Genomic DNA, 18999 nt, shown 5'->3' on the forward strand with positions numbered 1-18999 from the left:
GGCCGCCGCGCTTTCCGCGGGATAACCAACGAGAAACAGAAACACGCGTGGCCGCCGGCCCGCCTCGCCCCCTCAGGCCGGCGGACAGGCCCCGGCGGCCGCGGGGGAGGCGCAGGGCGGGAACCGGCCCTCACCCCCACCCCCCCCGTGCCGCCGCAGCCCGCACCGCCCACACGCGGCGGCAGCGGCGCCGCCCGCCCCCGCCTCTCCCGCCCCGCCCCGCCGCCGACCGCCACCCACCTCCCACCTGCCCCCCGCGGCACCGAGCGGGCGGCAGCGCGGCCCGCCGGCCCCCCGCGAGCCGAGGGAAGGGTGCGGAGCCGGCGGCGCCAGGTGGGAGCGGCCGCGGCCGCGGGGCCCCCACGGCCGTGAGGCGGCGGGGCGCTCGCCGTGGGAGGGAGCGGGCCGCGGGCGCTGCCGGCGGCGGTGGCCGCGGCCGCGGCGGATCGCGCCTCCGGGAGCGGGCTTGTGAACCCCTTCCCGCCCCGCGAGCAGCCGGCTCCCGAGCGCGGCCTGCGGGGCCGGGGCGGGCAGCGCCGCCGTGCCTGCCGCCCGCGGAGGCCCTGCCTGCGGTCGCGGGGTGCCAGCCCGCCGGCGCAGCGGCCCCCGCGGGGCCGGGGCGGTTTCTGGCAGCGGCAGCCCGGGGCGGCCTGTGCCCGCGGCCCGCGGGCGGCCTCCGCCAGCCGGGGCCCCGCGGAGCGGAAAATCCGCCCCCCGCGCAGGCAGCGCGCAGCTGGCTCTGGCGCGGCCTCCCCGCCGTCAGGGCGGCCGCTCGGCAGGGGGCTGGCGTGCCGCGGGCGCAGGCACCTGGGCGAGGCCTCGCCGCAGCCTGTCTGTGCCTTCGTGGGAGATCAGCGCGTTCGGATGCGAGGAAAACGATGAGGTTCGGTTGCCTTTCCTTCCGACAACCTTACGCGGGATTAGTTTTAAACAAAGTCAAAACAGTAGAGACTCGCTGGCGTCCTTTGCTAGCGGACTACGCGAACTGCACCGTCGCTATTCATATAGCTGTTAAGGACTGGCAAGATGAAACGTGGAGAGCAATTCTTTTGGATAGGTTTGGTATGACGCCACAAGAAGTGCAAGATTTGCTGGATAAAGGGGAGAAATTTGGCAGAGGAGTTATTGCAGGTAAGCAACCTGGGATTATATTTTCCAAGCAAGTTTTCAGTCCGTTAACTTGCTTCAGTCCAATACACATCTGCTTTACACAGCTGTGCTCATTAGAACGTTCCCGTAACACTTCGAAGGAGCGGTGCCTGAGTTGCGGCTGTGGGGCTATTCCAATTCCTTGTCCCTGTAAGCTGAGGTCCGTGAGGGAAGTTGTAAATAAACTTTATTCTTTGTGATTGTGTTGGAAATGTGAAGTATCTTTGACCTTGAGGATAAAGAATTTTAGTCAGGCCTCAGTTTTTAAAATACACTCACTCTGTGCAAGAAATAAAATTGATTTTTGCTAACTCGTCATGCGGTAAGATAGTATAATGTGGGTTGCGTATTGTTTCATTGCATGATAATAAATGTCTGTTCCATGCTTTTTGCATTTTGAGCTTAGGAATTCTTGCTGAAACCATTTACAGTATTCGTCACCAGGTGAAGTCATGATGTTGCAGCGCTTTGCATGTCACGTTAGCGTATTACATAAATCTCATTTCAGTTCTGCAAATGCTCCATTGCTCTCGTCGTTTGGGCAGTGAAGAAATTTGTTTCTGTAACACAAAGTTAGGATGCAGTGGTGTGTCTTGGCTTATATTGTGCTGAAATACAACGTATGCTGCTGCAGTGTATACTTAGAAAGTTTTTATCCAGCACTCATTTTGCACTCTCTTCTTGTGAGTATCTTTTCTTACACCATCTATCTTGCATTCTCATTTGAATATTTTCAGCTATTCCTGCACAACAAATTACTTATATACATACACTGAAAAATTGTTCTGGTTAAACAGTGCTGAAAATTGTTAGGTACTACGTAACATGCAGATTTGTAACCTTGACATAAATTGCACGCTAAATTGTGGAGTAGGTATCAAAGCTTCTTTCATCTTTAACGTTTTTAATCATTAAGCAATACAGAAGTTCCCTTTCATGACATTAAAAGGGTGCCAGAGAGCAGGAATTTCCATATCGTTTAACGATTTTAAATGTTAATAGTGTCCTGATAGGAGCAGAGAGAGGTGGTTTTTTTTAATGAAGCTGTTTCAAGGCCAAATGTAGCTCACAAGTTTTGGTAGCAGCAGTATCTCCTTAGATGCAGGCTTCTTTTAACAGAATTCTATATCACTGAGTTGTAAATACTACAACTGCATGCTTTACCTCTTCTTCACCGACCTAAGTCCAGTCACACGGGCCATTTTCTGCAGCAACTGACACTGGTTTGAGGTGTATGTGCTTCATGCTGTGTTCTGGTAACAAACCAGCTGTTTTGTATGTCCTCTGGGAGGTTTACTTTTGGAAAACTTTTCTCTAGGAGATCAAACAGCCAATTAATTGTGTATTTTAATTTTATAATACAGGATTAATTGACATTGGAGAGACATCACTATATCCAGAAAACTTGCCTCCTGAAAAGATCCTGGAGCTGGAAAACAAAGCCATCCTCAGTAATCTAGAACAGAAATACTTGACTGTTGTTTCAAATCCAAGATGGCTCCTGGAACCAATTCCTGCCAGAGGGAGAAAAGGTGTGTGGCAGGTGGACATCCCTGAAGAACTGATCCCTTTGGAAGCATAGGTGTTGCCCCTCACTAGTCTTTTTCCTGCCTAAATGCAAACTTGTAATTCACAAGTCAGCATCTTGAATACCAGCAAGTTGTTTAGGATTGCCTTCCAAAACTAATTCTTTGAAATAGCAAATACATTTGAAGAACTGCTCTTTTGAGGCAAAATAAACAAGATGTAATTTTTATGACCATTACTGGAAATTATTAATGGTTTACTAGATTTTTTCCTATATAAATAACTCTTAAGTAAATGTGACTTTTTTAAAGACACGGTTAATGGATTGTGTGACAATATAAAATGTGAGTAAATACAACCACATTATATGATGCATGCATCTCTGACTATATATGAGGAAGAAAGAGTTTGTAGGACCCTTCAGAAAAATGGTGCCTGAAAGCAGGCTGCCATCAGTAATGTGAGATCTGTCTCACAGCCCACTCCGAACCTTATATTTGTGGGACCATTGAGAAGGAAATCATCTGAGATAAAGCCAGCGCTAGGGGCTTCTCAAGAGAGGCAGAGACTTGCTGGACGCGGTTTCTGCGCCTGGTGTATGTTATGTGCTGTACATGTAAAACTTTCTGCAAGGACCAGATTTTCCTCATTCCCAGGTTGGGTACCTTAAATGTACATGTGATGGGGGGAACAGTCTGCAGTACACAGCTCTGTGACCTGACAGCCTTTGCAGAAAGGCCTTTATTGGAAAGAAGGTGCTTACACAAAATTAAGTGAGGCGAGTATTATATTTCTTTCTCTGATTTAAGATGAAAAATACTAGTAAGCTTTGAAAAATCTAATACTGAATTAAAGACAAGCGTGAAGAATAGCAAATAGGAGTTGCTAATTTTGGCACTTTTAGAGGTTTTCAAAATTCACACCCTGCATTACAAAGAAAATCCTTTTGACTTTCTGGAGCAAGGCCCAAGGCCAGGCACAGGCATGGCTATGAAAACAGGACAGGACAACTGACTTTGTATTCAGATAGTTTATTGGAACACTTAGGAGACTCTATTCCCTTCTACAACAGCTGTGGAAGGTACCTAGCATGCCCCAGGTAGGGGTCCAAGGCCATTGCCCGCAGCTCCCCTGTTTGCACCACGAGTGCCAGTCGGGCAGTGGTGGTACGGTGGAGTTTGGCCCCGAGGTGGCCTCGGCGCAGACAGAGCAGCGGCCGCTGCCAGCACAGCTGGAGAGGTGGGAGGTGCAGCCCTGGAGCAAAGGGACTGTTGGGCACGGCCGGCGCGGCGCGACCTGGTGAAGCGGCAGCGGCACCCTGGACGCCAGCCGGGCCGGGGCTGCTGTGCTGCGGCAGAAGGGAGGGGGCCAGAGGACGGAGCTGCTCCCTGCCTGCTGCTGCCGCAGGGTCCGAATTTGTCAGAGCAGCGGTGCGCGCAGGCGTAGAGGCACGTCTGGCTCCTGTAGCTGCCTTGGCACGTTGCTTGGCAGGGGCGGTCTCCCTGGGTGCAGAGGTGTGCAAGTTCTCCCTTGGACCTGCTGGGAACAGGCCGCTCTCCTCCTCAGCAGTGGTTTCCCATGCAAGCTCCACATCTGCTCTTCTTTTCTGGTGGTGTGCATGCAAATCCATGTCCAGTGGAAGTCCTGCTGGTGTTTGATTTTTTGGACCAAAGCTTCACTTATACTTCATTAGCAGATGCAGAAAACGTCTTCTAAAATTGGGGTTGTAGTAGAAGTGAAACTAAAACATGCAAAGAAAAAGAGTGAGTTGCCACCACCTTGAGACTGGAGACTGTCACAAAGATACGAGAACTAAGAATTTTAACTGCAAAAGAAAAATGTGGATGTTAAAAAGGACTATCGGGGCATTCTAAACCTGAAGTTCAGGCTGAATAAAAGGGTGCAATACAGTCCTGTGAAGTAGTAACCAGCCTTGTGTTTTTGCTGCTTGGTAGCAGAGAAGCATAGGACTTTCAAAAGCATACAGACTGATTTAGAAACCCAAATACCATTACTTTTCAGAAACTTTAGCGTGGAATGAACATGTAGGTAACTATATGATCCTGGAATGTACCATCTCAGCCTTCAGGAAATGCCACAAGAAAACTGTGCATCTGGTACAGCAAGACACATAGCAAATACAAAAAAAAAAATCCCGATACGATGAGAATATCTTTTCATTTTATGTGTTCAAAGTCATTGGAAATAGCCAACGTATATTTTATCAGCACTTCTACATTCAAACTCGTGAATGTGAGCTGAGAAACAAATGACAATCAGAACATCTGCTACCATCCTTGTCTCCTGTTTAGTAAAGGCTTATTTCACTGGAACAGAAATCTGTCCCCCTAGAATATTCCGAGTGTTAGTTTGCATCCAACATACCTCCACAGCTGTTTCTTCTGCTAGCAAGTCATTGCGCGAGCCTGATTTTGGAAAATCCCACAGCTTTCTGGTGCATCCGTTCAGACGGAGCTCATGAGTGAAGCTTTTCATGCTCTCACTTTCAAAAATTCTCAGACGTCCTCTCCTTGCTAGTACTTCCTCTTCAAACAATTCTTCATGAATCACTACACACTTCCCGTTGTCCCCCCCAGCAAAGGGACTCAAACCGATCGCTTTCAACAACGTCCCAGAGCTTCTTCAGAAAGCTGAGGCGTGTAGAGGCATCGCCTTTGCTAGAGCTCTCCTCAGATGAATTCAGACGCCCTCTTTCTGACCGGGGTCGCTTAGTCAAAGTTTGTAAAGACTTTTCTTCTACTGGAGGTCCAAAGGCAGGGTCACCAGCTGCTCTCTTGTCGCATGCTGGAGGGAGAGAAGTCGAGCCTGACGAATTAACTCCCCTGGCCAGAACAGAATTGCATGATGTTCCCCGATGAGGAAAGCTCCATTTTAAATTCTTTTCTCTCAGTTTGAGTAAATTTTTCAGTTGAAGCCATCTACCTTAGCAGCTAGACTGTCCTGCCAGACAGGCAGCTGAAAGGAAGTGACCAACTGACTGAGAATCCCAAGGGAGAATTCTCAAACATCATATGACACCCATGCTGCGCTGCCATGACATCACAGAGCAGCGTCCATTTCCTAGTGATGTGAAGTGGCAGCAGTAAGTGCTAAATAGCACTTGCTTTTCATTTACAGATTTTATGTCTCAGGAGCCAAAAAGTAAATAAAACTGCAATGAAATTTTAGATGTAGTAATTGGACAGTGCTGTGCTGGGTTGCAGCCAGTAGCTGGTCCACAGGGAGGAAGAGGGAGGTCTGCAGCATTAGGAGTGAAAGCACCACATCTCTGAAGTTTTTCAGGTGTGCACCTTTCACACATACAGAAATATCTGTACACTCTTTCCTCTTATCTCATTGCCATGCTAACACTAAGGAAATACCCGTCATATTTAAGCTACCTAAACTGTGCGTTCACTTAAACACAAAGAGCAGCTGCAATGATGTGGGAGTATCCAACATCTGTTGTTGCAAGCTACTGGAGGACAGGTTTCAAAGACTAAATTTCTTAAAAGCGCCTGGAAGTCCAAGACAGTCTGTCAAAGGAGGTCTTTCTTCAAACCAGAACATGCTATACCAACATCAATGAGTTCCCATCTTGAGAAGTTTAATCATTTACACCAACACAAAGTTGGTAGTGAAGACCAAGCTGTGATATTTCTAGCAGCTGTAAAACCTACTACCAATGTTTCTGGCATAGACTGCACACACAATGGAAGAGGGAGCAGCTTATTAAACAGCCAGTCTAATGGAAGAATGGTGTACATGCTGCTCAAGAATTAAAACATGAAACTGGGAAAGCAACAAAAGCAACACTTAACTCCCAAGCCAGTGCAAGAGTTGAACTACTTCAATAAAACTTATATAGCTAACTCAAAAACATGATGTAAGTTGCTATACATTCTACTTCTCCCAAGAAAAGCTTTCCAGTCTTGCCTGAGAAGTGCAACACTCCTGTGCCTCTGTGGTTATGACAATGATTGTGGCTGAACAGAAAGAGAAGTAAAGAGGTACGATGCTAAGACATCCCCAAAGCATTTAAAACAGACATGGGAATCAAGTGTATATTTAGGAGCTAAGAGACACCTGGAATAGCATAGGCATTTCATACAGGGTTTTTAAAAAAATACTTTTAGATAATACTTATACTGTACACAAGACTTTTAAACAATATATTACACTGCTAAAATGTTCATATAAATACTATACAGGCAAGCGTGCAACCAACCCATTAGGAAGGTTTCCAAATTAGACCACCACGTATCTCTGGAAAAGCTCTCAGATTATCTTCAAGATCTCCCATTTGTGTAATCCAAGCCACTGATTCAGCAATACCTATTTTAAAGTAATTGGGACAAGGCATGAGATGAAATACATTTGTCTGCTGATTCCCAGTTCCAGTGTAATATGCTACTGTCATCTTAATCTGGCATATCAATGTTTAACTTGGGAGGTGGAATCACGTATTTTCCAGGACTCTGTGTAATGACCACTCCAGTCTTTTTTCGAAACATTGGTGCAATTTTTGGTGGTTCGGGCAGTGGCGTTTCTTCTGTTTCCTCATTATCTTCATGATGAAGATCATAAGAAATATTTCCATATTCTCGTAAGAATGGGAAAATTTCAAGCAGGAACTGGCAAAAGTCTTTGCGAATTCCAAACCACCCTAAAAGAAAAGTCATTTCACATTATTGCAGAACAGAATGAAAATTTAATTAAGCAGATTACGCAATCGCGTTTAAGTTCTCCTGATTGCTTGCATATGAACAATATAAAATTTGTTAGTGCTGTTTCTCAATGTGTTACTTACACCTATCATATAATAACATTACAGTTCAGATTATACACACAGGCATACATATAGAATATACACATGCATTTGCATGCCTCTGCACGTCTGTACATGCATGTCTGTGTGTGTCTATCCATGTGTATAAATTACAGCTACACTACTACAGCAAGAACCCGTTTCATTTCACATGTTAAGCAGTGTCAGGTCACATCAGGACACAGAGAAAGAGCACAAAAGACTTTGCATCTCAAAGCAATCAGTGCCACATGGGAAGACATTCATGCCAATTTTTGTTTGATACATATAGGTTACAGTACCATAGGGAATGTGATGGCACAGGCAGACACAGATTAGTAAAGATACATATTCAGTATCCCCCAAATACTTTTGTTGTTAGCCCAATATGATGTGATGCCAGGAGCATCTCATCCTTGGGATTACCTGTGCTAGATTAGAAAACAGTATCCATTCTGCGTTTGTCATGTATTTTGCTATATGCAAAGACTTGGAAGGAGAGCATTTAAGTAAGCAGCACTTGTAATTCAGCAGATGGCATTCCTCTATTAACCAATAGTAAAGCTCAGTGTTAAAAGGAACAGCCTGCCCACGTCAGATCTTTCACACTGAATGAAAGCAAGGTATTAAGCATTTGCCAGGGAAGATCCCATACAGCCCATCTTTTTGCAGAGATTATACTTCATGGCCAACTGGTGTATTTTGCTTAGGACTTCAGAGGTGGATTTTCATGCAAGTCTTCTGAGGCTCACTTCAGATGAATAGTCTTTTTTAAAAGTTTACAGAAGCATTTACTAACCCTACAGAAGACAAAATGGACGCATGGCTTTCCAAAAAGACTAATTTGGCCATCAATTATCAAGGGCGTGCATTTAAAAAAAAAATCACCAGTAACAATTTTCCATGCAGTAACAAAAGTAAACTAAATGTATGGAAATAAGCTTAGTCATGACCAAAGAAATAAATTCTCAATATACTCCACAATCGTACCAAACCTGAAGTGAGTTTATGTAACGAACATCACAGCTGGTTCCTTTCAACTCTGAAAATCCTAACAAATTTTATTGCCTTGTCAATAAGGAACATGAACTGCAATGTGGATGGGTAGAGCTACTCATCTGCACTGGTTCAGTAACATTAGATGGCTGAAAGTGCAAACACTCCTTTTGGAAGTGCTAATTGAGGCGGAGGGGGGGCATGGATAAAAGCCTAGTAAATCTACACTGGCCACTCAGGCAACTGAGGTTACAACTAAGCAGCACAGGGCACTATCCGACCAAAGAGGAAAGAGAATACTAATTCAGGCTACTAGGACAAATGCTAATTAAAAATGGTAGGTGCTACACTATTTTCAGACCCCAGAGTAGAAAGACCCAGTCACGTCCCATGAGAATGAAACCCAGGGAAATAAGGAAGGGTAAAAGGCTAAGTTACAATTAAAATCCCATTGGGATTTCAAGTTGAGCCCAAACAGAAGTCATGCTCTTATAGGAATAAGTAAAGAAGTAGGAGACATGATAAACACTGAAAACTGACTAAAATCACCTGAAAACAATAGTAAGACATCTGAATTCTTTCATGAGAGAATATACACAAAAGCGCCCTTTTTGAAAATACAAATCTTAATGAAATACATTTAAGCCTTGAGTTTCAAGCTGTTTCCATGATTTTTAAATACTTACAGTGATTTCCTCCTTTTTGTCCAAATGTTGTTGCCATTAAAGTTATCAGCGAAAGCCAGAGAGGAACAAAGATGGGTATAAAAGAAAAAGAATTATGCCCATCCAGTCTGTGTACTAGTAAGATCTAAATGGCAAAAAAAATTATACAATGTCAGTTTAATTGCAACACCCACTTTCAAGCTTCTTAAAACATATGCTGATCTCAGATCTTTAACTTCACACATCTGTGAAAACTGGCCTCCACAGAAACATGTAGTTACAGTTCCAATGTGATGCACATTTTACTCAAAAAAAAAACTTCAAAGAAACAGAATTCTTTGTTTTCTTTCATATTTGCTGTTAATACTTTTTCCAAAACAAAAAGCAGTATTCTTGTTTCAGTAAGTTCAAAAGAGACACAGCAACATGCATCACTCACTGAAAAAAGAACAAGATACATAAAACTCGTTATGCTTTTTCCTACCTCAAATGTGAGCAGTGGAACTACAATTGTCATCCAGCTGACAGCCATTGTTATGTGCGTCCTCCTCTGCTCAGCAATCACATCCATAGAGCGCAAGAAGAGAACAGACCAGACAATGTAATAGAGCACTACTAGACACAGAAAGGACATCAAGATCCAGAGTGGAACACAAACAACCTGAAAGAAAAAGAAATTAACTGGTTTTCCCCCCCCATCCCAACAGTGATACATTTTTATCAGTTTGATTTGCTTCAGATGTGGGTTTTTTAAATAAAGCAAGTCTACATATTAAGTCTAATCAAGAAGTCCAATGCTCTTTGACTAACATAATCTCTAACAGAAAAGCTTCACAAATCACATGTGCTGTTATGAGCCATATCAGCTCTTTGGGGTTCCTCAGTTAGCTCCGTAAACCCCATCAAGCTGAAGCAATTTAAAAAGTCAATGCAGTTCAACTTTAATAAGACTTCTGTGATTTTAGTACTTGAAATTGATTTTAGCAACTATTTTCTACACCGGACACCTTACTTGAAACAGTTTCTAAATTAGATCCTTTTCCTAGTTTTTTTTGAAAATAGGACAGGCATAATCATGCCAGATTATCAGTTTTATTGTAGCTTACAAAAGCCCATCCACAGAAGGAGCGCTTTTGGCACTTGAGACGGGAGATCTCAGCAGTTTTGACAGTGACCACTTGCACAATAAATGGACTTTACATGCATGGCAACACAACAAATAAAACTAGTTATTTACCACACCACATTTACCAACACATTACCTAACTTACCAATCACTTTCATGGCTAGTTTAGTGTTCCCACTGGAAACTTTTGGTTAGGATCTCTCTTTCAACAACTGATCAGAGATTAATTGCAGCTGATGGCACGTCCCTCTCCCCAAAGGACGAAACACCCAAAGAACAGCCTCTGCTTCCCATGACCACTGAATGAAATGCCAAACCTTCAGTGAAGGATTGTTAAGCAGGCAAAAATGTGATCATGGACTCTGATCATAGATTAACCATTCCCTATAGTAAATATCTTTATGAAATACAGCATTTAAACAAGGATAAGAAGAAAACACTCGTTACATACAAGCCATGGCCATCTGATGATCTCGTCTAGTCTGAGTGCAATAAATATGAACTGTAGAATATTGACTGAACACAAGATTTCCAGCTAGAAAAAGAGAATATGTTAGTTAACTCTTAGCATGATAAAGCTATTTCCGAGATAGCCAAAGAATCTGTCAAAGGACTTTTCTGACTCCATGCTTACCACTGCGATATAGAACATCATTTGCATTTACATTAGACATTACTAAGCATCCCTAAATTTGGGAGGCTGTGATCCCAACAGAGCAACTGTACACGGGGCTGTCTCTTGAGGAAAGACCTTCCTGGTATTTAAAAAAAATGAAATAAAAGCACTACCTGCAACACTTAGAGTGATTAGAGAAATAAGAAAAGCCAAACTAATCAGGCCGAAAAAGCAAAGCATCAGAAAACAACTTCAACTGTTTTCTTCAGATAAGAAATACTGCTGGAATTAAATTAACAAGTAGTAAAAAGTCCTTCAATTTAAAGTGACAAAATTTATCTTTAAAGATATTGTTTAGTAGTTGCAGTAACGTAAAGATGAAAGTTACATGGGTTTAACTACCAACGGTCCAGTTTAGAAGTCCCAGCTCTATCTGGGAAGGGAGGGGGAAGAAATACATAGAATAGTGGAAGATGACATCCAAATTCAATCATTTACTATGTAATTGAGAGATATTTTAAAGGACACTGAAGATGCTTGGGTTTTGAGGCAATACAGAAAAGCAATACTCCTAATTAGAAATGTTAATGAAAGCTTTTCACATATCCCGCTTGCCACTATGAGAACTAACCCTAAATCATACTTTAAAAAAAAAAAAAACAAGTTTGTGTCTAGCTTGAACAAAGTGAAACAATGAAATGCCATCAGACTTGGCATGATTCTGTTTCTGAAGTTTGCGGGCAGCCCTACGTGAGTAGGAATTTCAAAGATCAAACGGAGAATTACTATTTGAAAAGACTAACTGAAGCTCTTGAGTGTTAAGAGCTGTAAGAGTGTATGAAACATTTTCCATTTTAAAAAAACACATGTAGGAACTTAAGGGATCTTTGAAATGTACTATTTCTCAGAAGGCAGACACTACATGCTACTTTTCACTAACATCCATGATTGTGTACTATGATCTCTTGGATAAATGCCTTTGAAATTCACAGTACAGGGAGTCAAAAATCCAACAGGCAGCAGGCACTCGCCTACTTCAGGGACTGCACTTAAGTCTTCACTATTGGAAGTACAGGTTACTTTAAACAGACTAGAAAACTAAATTTAAAATAATTTTGTACCGCTGGCTTTCTCAAAGAATAAACCACCAAAAAACCCATGCTCAAGCATAAGACCAAGCAACCTGAAAACTGCAAGAGCAAAACAGAGAGGGGAAAAAAACAAAATCAGACGATCAATTGCTATAAATAATTTTGAGAATCAAGTTGCATTTGAGCTATACATGGCAAGTGCACGTATATTTGGAGTGACTAGGCTCACAATTTAATGAATGCAATATACCTTAAATAAATGGTGCTTTATTGACTGTAAAAATAGTGTAACACATAGAACAAAGCTTTTTCGGAGCCCACCATGATATATAGACAAAACCCCACTATGTACTTACCAATCACCTAATCGGTTTCAGAATAGGAACAAGCAGACAATGTATTTTCAGATTAAATAATTATGAAAGTAATAATAGATTAACAGCTACTTTGACTACTCATGCCAAAAATTAATATCCTGGATTAAAAACAGGCCCCTCATGTTTCTAGCAAATGAAAGGGAAATAATGGAATCTTCCCAGAGTAAAAACAAAGTAAAACAGCACTAAGTGAAGATGACAAAAGAAGAAAAAAAAAAAAAAAAAGAGTTGACAGTTCAACTGCATAACTTATTTTCTTTGAGACAGCTGTTGCCTTTTAGGGGTGAATGGTTTCAATTTTTTTCTGCCAGTACTTAGCAGCTGTGCAGTCATCTGTAAATCTACAGGTAATCGAGCATCATCCAGTAGAAGGCAAGTACTTCCACACAAATGTTACTTTTAGGAATGGTTAACAGTGACTAGAACTCTGCAAAATGAAATTCTACTTACAATATTTTAAAATCAATAATTTAAGGTATTGGTTTACCAGCCATCCTAACAATCACTTACCAAAAATGTTTCTCTCTCTAGTTACAAACTTGGCTTATGCTAATGTTAGAGAACTATTCCCTTGAAATTAAAAGCTGAACCTCATCTAAAAATCAGAGTTTTAGTTGTCATTGGGGTAGTTTGAGGATATAGCAAAAAAAAAAAAATTCCTTTCAAAAAAAAGTCAATTGAATAAGAATTCTAAATGTATTGCAAAAATGCCACAACTGCAAGAAGATCTTTAGAACCCTTCCAAAACCAAAAGAAGTGAGTTAGAGAGGAAAGAAGATAGAGGCAGAAAATAAAAACCTACTGTTTTATGCCTACCATCCGCATTCCCAGTTTAAAGATTAAGCACACAGATTGGGATAGTAAGAAATTTTCAACGCTGATTATCTAGGGCTCTGGAAGTTCCATTCTGCTGAGGGACAGTGCTTACTATTAGTGGAATTTTCTTCAATATTTTCCATATTAGTGTCTAGTATTAGTCCATATTGCAGAGTTTGTGGTGAGTTCTTTTAACACACAATAATAAAAAGGCAGGTTTTAAACCATGCTGCAATTTGGTAGTTGAAAAAAGTAGAAGAGATTAGAAAAAATTATATTATTCCCAATCCTGATTTTTCACTCTAGCAGGTCAGTGCAAACAATTAATTCAACTGATGCAGTCATCCCTATGATGCTTTACTGAGAGATGAACTGTAACCAAATTGATACAGAGTCTGGCATTGCCCCACGTTTTACACACATAACAAATGAAGTGTTACCTCCAGTGACCTGTCGTGTCGGAATCCCCACACACAAGCTGCAACTGACACTGGAGATACAAAGAACAAGGGCATGAAGACCAGAAGCCAGAAATGGGTTCCTCTTTCGATCCTGTCACACACCAGAACTTCAAACATCAGCAGTAGCAGGTGGATGCCTACTGCAATCAACATCGCTTTGAACTCCACACAGGTTTCTCCTTCTGCTCTAAAGAGAGGATAAAGAAGCATTCAGTTCACTGGTCACTAAGAAAGCACGCTATCCTGCAAACATCCCCAGACACTTTGCTTACAACTGTTAAGTTTCAGATATTAACACGTGCTTTTAACAAATGTACACGATGCCTAAATAGCCACTATTAAACTACACTCCTGACGATGAAACCGGATTTCTTGCCCATAAAGCTGCACATTTAAAGTATTTTACTCAAAGGGGCACTGGGATTTTTACAACTTGAAAATTTTCTAAGGATTCCATCACTGTGCAGATAAAACAGGACTTCTTCGCTACTACGTAAACGCTCAGATATCATGCAGGTTGTTAGGAAATAAGCCAAGTCTAAAATCATCTGTTTGGTTCCTGCACCAGCTTTCACTGAATCAACACCTTTCCCCAGAATTTCTTTGTTCACCAAAATCAGCATGTTGCAACAGAATACTCCTTATTACTAAAAAATAAGATGCCTGTAAAATAACAGCATACACAGAGAAACCACACTTTTTTCTTACAAAAGTAGAACCATTACTAGAAGGGGCAAACAAGACCTGAGCCACACAATATAGTGTATCAGAACAAGACCTGTGCACAAAATTTTTCATTTAGTATTCATCATAGATATAAAAGAGGATTGAATTTATTGCACTTCTTTTCAGGTAGTTTTTCTTTTCCCATAGCATGTTCAAATTCACATCCTACTTGGATTACCAAAAAAAGCAAACACTGACATATTTAAAGGTCTGAAAGTTATTTTACCCTGGACTGACAATTAAAATACCAATGTTAAACAACTGACAAAAATGAAAAGGAATTTACAGAATTTGTTCCCACAAACATCTTCCTTTGCAAATGTAATGCATTTGCCTGTATTTGTGTATTAAACTACTTGAACATTTCTTATAAAACTGCAACTAAAGTCTGCAAAAATTCTCTATGTTAACATATTCAAGAATCACTGACTATTCATCCATATGTTCACTGAGGTTATGTACACACGAAGGAGGGAAGGGAAAAAAAAATCAGCATTCTTCAGGCTGATCTGTACATTTCAGAAAACTGATTTAGAAAATAATCCAATTAAATATAGTATATTCCTAGTGCATATGAAGATGCATATTTATTAGTTTGATTCAGTACAGAAAAAGCATTATGTTCCCTCTGTTTTGCAAAATAAATATCCTCGACTCACCGATACTGTGGGTTTCGGGCCCATACTCCTGTTCCCACTGAGGCACCAACAATCACCATTAACTTCCAGAGCCATATTGGAGCGAATACAGCCCAGTAACTCCATTGAATTTTGTCATCCAGACGTAGAGAGAGCAACACAGAAAAAAGCAGCAGGCAGGCATAAATAAGAAATTTGCTATTAAACAAACAAAAAAACCAGTCAGAAATTAAGGTAGGCAACTCAACATAAACTTTGTAGAGAACGTGAAAATCAGTCATAGCTGAAATTTAATCAGGTTACCTCCTCACAGAAAATGTGTGTTAAACTTTGCAAGGAATCAAATCAGTTCTGGAGAGTCAAATATTTCATCATAAATCTACCATATGTCATCTCTTTCACTTATAAAACCATTGCTTCAAGGGAACACATCAAAAGCATTCTTGCATGACAAACTTAATGAATGGACATCTATAAATAGTTCCCTCCCACAAGGATCCAGTCAGGAGCTGTACTATTAGAGGCTCAGAAATAGACCAGTTGTACATGGGTTTAGAAAATGTGTTCTTTCATACGAAACAAATGAGACGGCTTTTGACACTCAAAATCAAGTTTCATAATTTATGTATCTTCATCCACACTATTTTTAACTAAAGATTAAAAACTACTACATATTGTAATAAGGCAGACTCCAGAGATTTTTTTTAAAATTTTTACATTCCATTAAAAAAAGCAATGTTATAGAAAAAGCCCCCACACGTTAAACTTTTAACAAAGTTACTGATTCTAGAGTGAAGTTTCTAACTGGAACACTGAGGATGGTGCTTACAAATTTAAAATAGTTATGTTGATGTATTTTATAAACTAGTCAACCTAAGAATGAATAAATGTATCTGGAATACTTGAGAGCAGTGGCACAGCAACTGGTTGTACCACCAAAAGTCAGACAAAATAATTACACGGAACATTATCTCCTCACACTACAGGAAGGGGAACAGTCACCCACCCATTCACCAGAGGATCACGGGCTGCTGTACAAAACACGTAATTAGGCTTCAACACCACTTCAGTGAAGTAATTGCATGTATCTTAAAACACAGATAACCTAAGGAGCAGAGTAAATACTTGGTACAGAGTAAAGCAGCAGCAGCAGTCTGGAATACTACCCTTACTCCAACAGCACAACTCAAACTACCCACTTTCACTCTCATCAAGTAATAAAACATTCATTAGACCGGCACTGCCTCATTCAGGTAGCAAGCTGCTTTGTCTCTATTCAGAACAAGTGTCTTAGCTGCCCCTTAGTAAGAAAAAGCAGTTTTATTGCGTTATTCTATCTCCTCGCATGCTTGATAAGACTGCCTCAGGATAGGATGATATAAAATGACAGTCACTTCACAGCAACAAAGAGATCCCTCAGCTTCCTCAGCTATTCATGCTTTTCCATCCAGTATTTGCGCAATCTGTACTTTTTCTGGCCCCTCAATAAATACAGAAGTAAAATGCCACGTGGTAAAATACCAGTGCTCCCCGAGTCTTCCAGTAAACATCGAAACATTCAAGATTAAGTTATCTGCACAAGTGCAACATGCAGCCTGCTCAGTCGTCATTTAGACGGCATCCAAATAAGCTGCAAGCATTGCTCACCAGCAACAAAACTTTATAAGGCTCTGGAACTTCTGTTCCTATTTTTCCATTACTTCCAACCACACATATTTAAATTGTTTATTTCAACCTCTCTGCAACAATGCATTTCCTGAAGCATTGGTTACCCTCGGTTTGTCTAAGCAACCGACTGAACACAGCTTTTTGTAATTGCAGTCATGTAAGGCCTCTTTCACAAGCAAGGTTTTTCCAGGACTCTCAGTATTTCACGCCACCCTGCACAAGTTACTTGCAGGCCTTTATTCTGCAGTCTTACAATACCAGGTAACAGCGAAACCGGTAAAATTCCACTCGTTCTCTCAGCTTCTTTCTAAGTTACATGTATCCGTACTTGCTTGGCAAGACAGCAGAAGGCCAAGTTGTAGCGACTATCATCTCGTTAATTGTAAGAGAGTATAAATATAATAAAGAACCACCAGAATAAAGAACCACCAGCAATTCTCCACGTCTGGACTAGGACGGCTAAGCACGATGCCTTCACACCTGCACAAGCTGAGCCTCTGCCACACGCCGAATGCCGGTGTGGGAGCGTAAGGCAGCTTTGCTTTCCAGTATAAAGCTTCACACCCTAAATCACCAAGTCGAAAAATTAAAAAAAAAAAAAAAAAACAAACAGAATGAGATTCGGAATAATTTGAGAAAGTTACATAAGAAAACAACAAAGATGATGGGAATTTGGCCTGCAAGCCGGGTGACGGATGGCCGCGCTCGCAGCCTCCGGGATCCAGGGCCAGCCGAGGCGAGCACGCACCGACACCCCCGGGCGCCGGGAAGGGACCCGCCGTGCGCCCGGGCCGCCGCAGGCCGAGCGCCGCTGCACCGCGCAGGGACCGGGCCGCCGCTCCCCAGCGTGCTCCCGGGCTACGGCTGCCGAAGCCGGCTGCCGCCCCGGGCGACCCCGCGCCCGGCCGGGGCTTCCTCCCGCGCCCCTCGCCGCCGGCTCCGCCTCGTCCCGGCGGCGGCTGGGGCCCCGCCGCGCCGCCGCTTCCGGACGCGTCCCGCTACCGGCGCGGGCGAGCGGAGCCTCCGCCCAGCAGCAGCGCCTCGCCGGGGCCGGGAGCCGCCGGGGCCGGGAGCCGCCGGGGCCGGGCCAGGTGCCGCTCCGCCGGCCCGCGGGCCGGCAGCCGTCCGCCGAACGGGCCCTGACGCGGCGGCGCGGCCCGAGGCCGCCCGTTAAGCGCCGGGCCGCCCTCACCTGGGGTTGAAATCCTGGAACAAGCCGCGCAGGTTCATCGCGGCTCGACCCTCCGCCCCCGCCGCGCTCTACCAGGCACGCATGGCGCGGCCGCCGCCACCGGAGCCTGCCCTGGCCTCGCCGCCGCCCCGCCCCCGCCGGAACCGGGCCGCCCGCGCCGCCCCGCGCACGCGCGCCGCCGGCCGGGCCCCCAGGGCGGCGTTGCCCCGTCGGGAACCGGGCGGCCCTCGCGGCCGGGCTTCAGGGGCAGCGCTGCGCATGCGCCCGGGCGGGGCGGCCGCTCTGCCAGCAGCGGGGCCGGGCCCTCGCCCCACACCGCCCCCTCGGCCCCCGCCGCCCGGTCTCGCGTGGGGCCCTGGCCCAGGCCCAGGCCCGGCGGGGCGCGGCGCGGCGGCGGCTGGCGAGGCCGTTCCCCGGCGGGGGAAGGGAGGGGGCGGCCCGGGCCTCTCCCCGCGGAAGCCGCCTCCGGGGAGCGGTGCCTGGGGGCAGCCGGGCCGAAGGCGGGGGGGGATGCAGCGGCCGGTGGGGCAGCGGGCGGGGGGCGTTCGGTGTTCAGGGAACAGCTCTGCTAGCGGTTGTCATCAGTGCTCGCCGAAAAACGTTTCAAATATGTATTAAAGCGGTTAACTTTGCTTTGAGGAGTCGGTACGGCCTTTTTCGGCTTATGCTGGAAAAGGTTTGTGATGGAGTAGCACAATTCTGCAGCCTTTACTGGGGGGAAAAAAAAAAAAAAAGCCCTATACAATACGTCAGACTGCGTGGTAAGGAGCGGTGTTTCTGTCCAGTTCCTCTGTAGCCTTAAATTTGTGTTCACTTGGCTCGGAAGGCCTGGCTGCGCTGGTGGCTGCTCGCCCGCTGGCTGCAGGCCGGCCCCGCGGCCTCGGCTTGCAACCCCCGCGTCACCTCAGCAGCGCTCATCTCGGGTTGTGTTCATCTCTTTTAGAGGTGTGACTGCGGTTCAGAAGCTAAACCCTGAGTCTGGTTATTGTAAAACATGGGCTTAGATAATCTGTTCAAAATGTCCTATCTGTTACCTGTTCCTTTGTGGTTTATCTCACGCTTGAGTAACCTTATACTGTCTTGTATATATTAGTAGAAATCCTCATCGGACATTCTGCAAACTACTAGTGAAGGCAAGCTCAGA

General features: G+C 44.0%; 2 protein-coding genes across 2 annotated transcripts; one reads left to right on the forward strand and one right to left on the reverse strand.

Annotated features, from left to right (window-relative positions):
* The first annotated feature begins 878 nt into the window (after positions 1-878).
* Positions 879-2913, forward strand: EOLA2 (endothelium and lymphocyte associated ASCH domain 2). The gene is made up of 2 exons (XM_009480600.2): positions 879-1131; positions 2514-2913. The coding sequence occupies exons 1-2, from the start codon at positions 879-881 to the stop codon at positions 2729-2731; spliced, it is 471 nt and encodes a 156-aa protein (XP_009478875.1). The 3' UTR covers positions 2732-2913.
* Positions 2914-4035: 1122 nt separating this feature from the next.
* TMEM185A (transmembrane protein 185A) lies at positions 4036-17937 on the reverse strand. Its single transcript, XM_075720617.1, has 8 exons — positions 17856-17937; positions 15017-15193; positions 13611-13818; positions 10722-10805; positions 9629-9805; positions 9166-9289; positions 5062-7342; positions 4036-4417 (listed from the first exon to the last, which is right to left on the reverse strand). The coding sequence occupies exons 1-7, from the start codon at positions 17891-17893 to the stop codon at positions 7098-7100; spliced, it is 1053 nt and encodes a 350-aa protein (XP_075576732.1). The 5' UTR covers positions 17894-17937; the 3' UTR covers positions 4036-4417; positions 5062-7097.
* Between the last annotated feature and the right edge of the window lie 1062 nt (positions 17938-18999).

The sequence above is a fragment of the Pelecanus crispus genome, chromosome 13 (assembly GCF_030463565.1).
Source record: "Pelecanus crispus isolate bPelCri1 chromosome 13, bPelCri1.pri, whole genome shotgun sequence".
In the NCBI taxonomy this organism is placed as follows: domain Eukaryota; kingdom Metazoa; phylum Chordata; class Aves; order Pelecaniformes; family Pelecanidae; genus Pelecanus; species Pelecanus crispus.